This window comes from Phaseolus vulgaris, chromosome 5 (genome assembly GCF_051622355.1).
Source record: "Phaseolus vulgaris cultivar YP4 chromosome 5, ASM5162235v1, whole genome shotgun sequence".
Taxonomy (NCBI): Eukaryota; Viridiplantae; Streptophyta; class Magnoliopsida; order Fabales; family Fabaceae; genus Phaseolus; species Phaseolus vulgaris.
This window is the reverse complement of record NC_143502.1, coordinates 30,177,587-30,184,786: the sequence shown is the minus strand read 5'-3', so window position 1 is coordinate 30,184,786 and position 7,200 is coordinate 30,177,587. Positions and strand designations below refer to the sequence as shown.

The following is a 7,200-nucleotide window of genomic DNA, read 5'->3' as shown; positions in this document are numbered from 1 at the left end:
GATGAAGAAGATGAAGACGAAGGAGGTGAAGGAAGAGGAGAAGTGGGAGACAAGTAGGACGATGTAGAAAGAGACAAGGAAGACATAACTAACCTTTTGGAGAATACGGTAAGCAGCGCGCTAGGACAAATGAGTTTCGGGTGCCAGAGTAAGCAAAGCAGTAATTCGGGAGTGGAAGGAACCACTATTAATAGCCCTTGGGGGGCTTAGGAGATGAAGCATCATAACGATCTCAACCATTGGATCTCCCTGGATCCAACGGTCCTCATCCAATGGCACCCAAAAACCCATCATTAATGCACATCACATCACGCGTCAAAGCGCCACTTGCTGTCACGTCAAACATCAGAAAGTCCAATCGTCACATCAGTCTCGAATAAAGACTCTTCAGATTAACCATCCTCGAGCCTGTGGACAAGTATATTGTACAACTGATACCATCTCTCGGTCCCCACCAATGGGCCGACCGACAACATAAATCCAATTACGCTCAAGCAGAATTAATCAAGCTAATCAATAGTTAAGATCTAGGTAATGTATTCCTATACATGACCCAAGCCCTCTAATATGGCCCAATCAGAAAGACCCACTAAAATAATATAAATAACATAGATTTCAAGGACCAAGTACGTCATCATACAATACTCTGACTACTAAGTGTCGCATACTTTTATTGACTTAAGCGTTAGAGTGTCTTCTGCAGGTATCATCCGAGTTTGGGATACGAGAAGACCGAGAGAGGTGGAACGAGTAGGGAGGATGAAGATGTTTGCATGGAAAGGAAGTGAGATGTTACCGAACCGACTGACCAAAGATAAAGAAGGAGAGTAGCAGTTTCAATAGTCATCTGGACCCCAACTTTCGTTTGAGAACAACTATATTTTATTGGTTCCTTTCCTTCTTAACGCAGATTGCACTTCGTGGCTACAAGTGAAGAACACTGATATCTTATGGTATGTTGTAGTTGTGGTGCATGCCTTTGTCCCCTCTTTTTCTGATGCTGTGATTGGCCGCGTGGTCTCTCCTTTAACCATATACTTAATCGTAGTGTTATTCCAACCTTCATGGCATGGATTCACATGCATATAAAAATATCTGTTTGCAACCACCAATATCTCAAGTAAACTAAACTAGACCATTACGTGCTCTTCTTCTTGTCACATAAAACTTGAAGTTTCTTCTAAGGACTAGTTGCCTCTGAGTTTCTTTGCCAGAATTCACTCTCTGTCTTCTTCTTATCTCACTCCTAGCATACTAAGTGGTAGCATTTGCAAGCTACGAAGCGGTTGAAGTTCCATAATCATCTTCAAAGAAGTGCAGGTGAAATTTTGATCATTGTATAATTTTTTATTATTATAATCACTCATGAAGCTTTCGCGCTCGTGGTTGAACTTTTAAATATATATATTTCCCTTCAAATTTAAGTATATATTCGTAAAACTCCAGTTGCTTGTGCTTAAGATGTCTGTACAGCAGAATTAGGGCAACAATGGCTGCTACTATGAATTCTAATTCTGGCAACATTTTCAGCCAGAATTTTGCATAAAAGCTTAATCTTCTGTATAATATAGAAAAAAAACATTGAATATAAAATAAAAACATTTTATACACTTATAAATAGTGTAAACCATTTTTTATAAAAATATTATTACTTGAACTATCATAAATACATAAGTAATCTAATAATAACGGTCTAAAGTATTTTATTAAATTAAGTTTAACTCCATTTTATAAAATTTATAAATTGAACTTCTGTCTTCGTTTATATACATTAAACATCCTAATTTTTAAGTTCACGTGGAATCTACATCCTGTTTATAATAATCGATTCGTTTTCTGAATTAGTGTAACATTTTCATCTCAAATGGATTATGAACCACCATTCCTGGAGACCTACAAGACCCTTTTGCAAAAACACGTAGGGGATTCAAGGAATGACTGCTTCTGCTGTACAGTGGAGAGATGTGATATACCTTTGATCGACCTTGGCCGTTTAAGTCTTGAGAGAGAGGAATGTATGAGGGAAATTGCAGAAGCTGCGAAAGAATGGGGTTTCTTCCAAGTTGTTAATCATGGTGTTCCACAGGAGTTGCTAAAGAGCATGCAGATTGAGCAAAAGGAAGTGTTTTATCAACCTTTTGTGAACAAGTCAACACAACAAGCTATTTTCTCTACTTTATCTGCTAAAGCTTACAGGTGGGGGAATCCATTTGCCACCAATCTCAGACAACTGTCATGGTCAGAAGCCTTTCACTTTTATGTCACTGATATCTCAAGGATCAACCAACATGAAGCTCTGAGGTACGCACATATCTTCATTTTTTTTCTCTTTGCCACTAACTATGTTTAAAAATTTAACATGAGGATGTAACAACAGTTATACATATATAGCAGGGCAAAGGAAAAATTTCAAACAAAATATAGAAGTGGTTGTATAAAAAAAGGAGAGTTGTGAAATAGAAAGATAATAAGGGATGATACACTTTGAAATTACTGTTTCTCTTTCTTCGTGTACACATATCAGCCAATTATTAACTTCTTTATTTACCATTTGATCCCTTTATACATGCTGAATTTGCACCTTAGGCTTGCTTGTTTTGGTGTAGTGAGGAATAGATGTTTTTAACTTATTACAACTATCAGACAGCACTAGTACAATATAGTGGGTTCCTCTTCAACCTACCTCATGACCATACACCTTCATTTTTCACGAGCCTTATAGACAATTCATGTCACGTCAACTTTTTTTATGTTGACGCTTACAAAAACATCAAAATACCTAAAATAGAATAAAAAGCTGTGTTTGGTATAAGACCTTTTTTTCCAGTAAAAGTGTTGTAACAAAGAATGATGTGGGATAGTTATAATGATTCTCCGTTTAGTCTATTTGGTCGAAAAGAAATGGACAAATTTTCAAGAAACAAATTATTATCAGTCATGTTATATTTTTTTGTGAAAATTCTTTATCAACTTATCTAATATACATTTTATATATAGAAAGGTAAATATATTTAATATCTTATAAAACAAAAATACATTATATATTTTTTAATTAATAAATGAGAACATACAGTAAAAATATATCATAAAAGTATTTAAATTTATTCTTATTACAGCTTGAATTTGAGTTCAGTTCTAGACAGTTCATTTATGTTTCAAATCAAAGAAGCAAGAATAACATGGCATGCATGCTGTTCATTTGGCAAGCAAACATTTATTGATAAACACTGAATAACATGCATACTCTCTGTGGCTTCATTGTGTTTTGTGACTTAACTGAAATGTGAGTACTTCTGTTTTCTTAATTTAGATCAAGCCTTGAAGGTTTTGCAACACGAATGTTCTCCCTTGCACAAAGCTTGTCTGAGATACTAGCCTGCAAGTTGAATGCGAAATCCAACTATTTTCGAGAGCATTGCTCGGCAAAGAGTTGTTTCATTCGACTGAATAGATATCCTTCATGCCCTATATCAAAGATGCATGGCTTAATGCCTCACTCTGACACTAGTTTTCTTACCATCGTACATCAGGACCAGATTGGGGGATTGCAATTGATGAAAGATGGAAAATGGTTTGCTGTTAAGCCTAATCCACATGCTCTGCTCGTTAACATTGGTGACTTGTTTCAGGTGAAATCTCATCATCACCTTTTCTAGAATAATGTTATAAATTGTGCTTTATTCTGTTGGTGCAAAAAATAGAAAATAATATACTCGGTGATAGTGTTAAATATATCATTGTTTACTATTTTTTTCATTTAATAAATAAAAAAATTAAATATATTTTTGTTCTTTTACTTTATTGATTTTTGTCAAATTTTTTTACAAACGAAATTTTGTTATAATAAATTAGAATGTTACAATATTTCATACTTATTAATTATATATTTTATAATTTATAATATAATTCACATTTAAAGAGTTTATTTGTTACATAAATAAAATTAATAATAATTTTTTTACCATAAGTACTAAATAAATTTAAAATTTATACTAAGAATAAAAATAAATTTCACATCATAGTTTACAATAAAAAAAATATATTTAACTCATAAAAAAAATGTTATATGAGAATTTGTAATTATCTTCTCCCAGAATTATATGCTCAGGAGAAATGTTTTGTTTGGCATCATGAATATGGTTATTTTCAAAAGGATAAGACTTACTTGGAGGACGTGGTTTAATATATATATATTGCTGATAAAAAAAATAATATATATATATATATATATTCACAAACTTCTCATCAAATCTGAATGGACCAGAAAGGCTTGAAAATGTGATTATCAGTCCAATAGAAATTATCAGACAGCTAGAATGAATACGTCAGAAATAATTAATAATGACATAATTGACGTTGAAGATAAAGTTAAGCATGATTTTCAACATGCATGAATTTGCCCTACTTTTTGTGACGCCATTAATCAAAAAACACATCACCAGTGTCTATAAAAGGTATGGTTAACATACCCTCAACAATTTGAGTTTTTTTCTATTATTATATTGGTTGACTAAAGCTAGGTCTTGGAAGAGCTTCTAAACTTTACTTTGTGCATCCTATAATGTGCAGGCATGGAGCAATGGTGTTTATAAAAGCATAAAACACAGAGTTGTTGCAGCAGAGAAAGCTGAGAGGTTTTCTGTGGCCTTTTTTTACTGTCCCTCGGAGGAAGCAGTTATAAAAAGCCACATAAAGCCAGCTATCTACAGAAAATTCACTTTTACGGAGTATAAACAACAGACTGAGAAAGATGTCAAGCAAAGTGGGGGTAAAGTGGGGCTCTCGAGATTTCTTCTGTAGGAGTAATATACGTACTTCTTTCTACGTACACTTTATGTTTACCTTTGTTCATTTGTTTGATCAATTGTTGTTGAATTTTCCTTAAATAAAATTTGCAGTTTCAGCAAATGAAGATCTATTAATAATTAATAATATAAAGTGTACAACTTTTTGACTCAATTTTCCAATAATTCAATTATATATTATTTTTAAAAAATTATATTTTCTTTTATTGTAAGAGTAATATAAAAAAATTCTGGGGAAAAAATTCAATCTAAAAATTAATATAATGTAGAGGCATGTATTCTTTTGTAAATTTCTAAAATTCTCCATCTTTACTATTGTGACCGTTTCTTGTCTTATTTTCCTCTTTTCGTTTTTTATCGAAAAAATAAATGAAATTAATTGAACTTAAGGGATGATTCAATTTATATATAAAGAATTTTAAACTTATTGTAGTCAAAAGAGTCACCAAAACATAACACAAAAGGTCATCATCCCACCAGTGGAAAACAAAAACTGTAGAGGACATATTACATAAATTTGCAAAATACATGCATTTCTACACTGCCTATATATAGTATTCCTACAAATGACTAATTGCAATCCATACAGGCACCGAGGTCTATAGCAGCCGGTTCTGCAAACCAGTTGTTTCTTTGTTTATATGTTCCACTCGATGTACCAAATGGAAAAAATGGATTATGAGTTAGTTAGAATCATTGTCTATTTCTATTTTTGTTAATGCACTACAAGAAAATTATGAAATGAAAATCAATTTTAGAGATCATAAATAATTAGTTGTTATAATGACTAAATTAGATATCATTTTAGAGACTAAAAAATAATTTGGTTTCTAAATTAGTTTTTACTATTGTTAAATGGTTTTTAAATTGGTATCTAATTAGCAATCAAGGTTTTTTCTACCAAATTTAAAATCCAAATAATTGGTAGTTAAAACCTTGGTAGCTAATTAGATATCAATTTAGAAACTATTTAACAATAATAGAAACTAATTTAGAAACAAAAAAAAAATTAGTTTCTAAAATTGTCTCTAATTTAGTCACTATAACAACTAATTTTTTTTGTTTCTAAAATTAGTTTCTATTTCATGATTTTCTTGTAGTGATGGTAGTCCAACTAACCAGTTCTCCTCTACCAAGCGACTAAAACAAGATGACCCACTAAACACCTTTCTTGTTTCTTATTGTAGTCAAAGGGTAGATTCGGGTATTGAGAGAGGCACAACAAAAGGTTTATTTGATAGGATTAAGGTGGGACAAAACCAAGTGCACGGTAGTATGTTGCAATTCATCGACAACACCATTTTCTTCTGTAAGGCGGACGTAAAGAATATCATGACAATCAAATGTGTTTTAAAATGTTTTGAACTTGTGTCAGGGTTGAAGATAAATTTCACAAAAAGCAAAATAGTTGGTCTAGGTGTTAAAGATAATGTATTGCATAAATTCTCAGAGATTTTAAATTGTAGTATCATGGAGGTGCCTTTTAAATACTTGGGTGTTCCTGTGGGGGCTAATCATATAAAAAACAATTCTCGCAATGTATGATCTCACCAAAATCAGAAAGAGGTTTGCCTTATGGAAAGGAAAACATTTCTCCTTCGTTGGTAGAGTCACACCTATATAGATTCAATCATATTTTCTTTTCTAACCTATGTCTAATTCATTTCACTGTTTATTATTCAAACTAAGTCTGATTAATGCTTTTTTCCATAATTCAAATTTAATATTGCAGTTCTTATTTTTAAAGAAAAAATAAAACTAGAAAACAACTCAACAATTAAATTAAAACTAAAATAATTCAACAATAACAATACAAGCAATTTAAACAACTGAAAGAAAAAAAAATAGAAAAAAAATAATCAACTAAAAATATAACTAGAAAGACAAGAAATTTAAAAAACTGAAAAGAAAAGAAAACTAGAAAGATAAACCATGTTATTTCTCAACCTTCTCTTCCTAGGAATTCATCCAGCTTTGTATTAAAGTCCTCCTTTACAACTGTAGATGGTCCTGCTTCATATATTGAATTTGTCCCTTGAATAATAGAACTTGTCCCCCGGCCAAGCTACATAAGCTCCAAATTGATTTGAAGGCATATAAGGGTTAGGTTGCCCTTGAGGGAAATTGTGATATGTTGCTTGATGCATATGCGTAATTCCTCTATGACTAGCACTTTGTTGCATTTGTATATGTTCCCATGTAGCTCTTTGATCTAATTGCATGTATTTCATTTGCTCTAGTATCCTATCCTTCATGGAAGATGATGATGAGCCAGGGTGGTGGATTGGTGAATGATGGATAGAAGCATCACCAACTTATAAATTTAGACTTGATTGATATATAAAATTGTGTTTCTGAAATTATCGACACATTCTATCCAAGTCTCTCTCTATGA

General features: G+C 32.1%; 1 protein-coding gene across 1 annotated transcript; it reads left to right on the top strand.

The window, feature by feature from the left end:
• The first annotated feature begins 1,852 nt into the window (after positions 1–1,852).
• Positions 1,853–4,890, top strand: LOC137834458 (gibberellin 2-beta-dioxygenase 8). Its single transcript, XM_068642506.2, has 3 exons — positions 1,853–2,301; positions 3,311–3,629; positions 4,570–4,890. Exons 1-3 carry the CDS (start codon positions 1,865–1,867, stop codon positions 4,798–4,800), a joined length of 987 nt encoding a protein of 328 aa, XP_068498607.1. The 5' UTR covers positions 1,853–1,864; the 3' UTR covers positions 4,801–4,890.
• Positions 4,891–7,200: the final 2,310 nt, after the last annotated feature.

Excerpts from the sequence above, each read along its gene's own strand:
- LOC137834458 (XM_068642506.2), top strand. The coding sequence starts at position 1,865 with ATGGATTATGAACCACCATTCCTGGAGACCTACAAGACCCTTTTGCAA. Across the intron at positions 2,302-3,310 it reads AACCAACATGAAGCTCTGAG|ATCAAGCCTTGAAGGTTTTG; the intron begins GTACGCACATAT and ends TTCTTAATTTAG. Across the intron at positions 3,630-4,569 it reads ACATTGGTGACTTGTTTCAG|GCATGGAGCAATGGTGTTTA; the intron begins GTGAAATCTCAT and ends TATAATGTGCAG.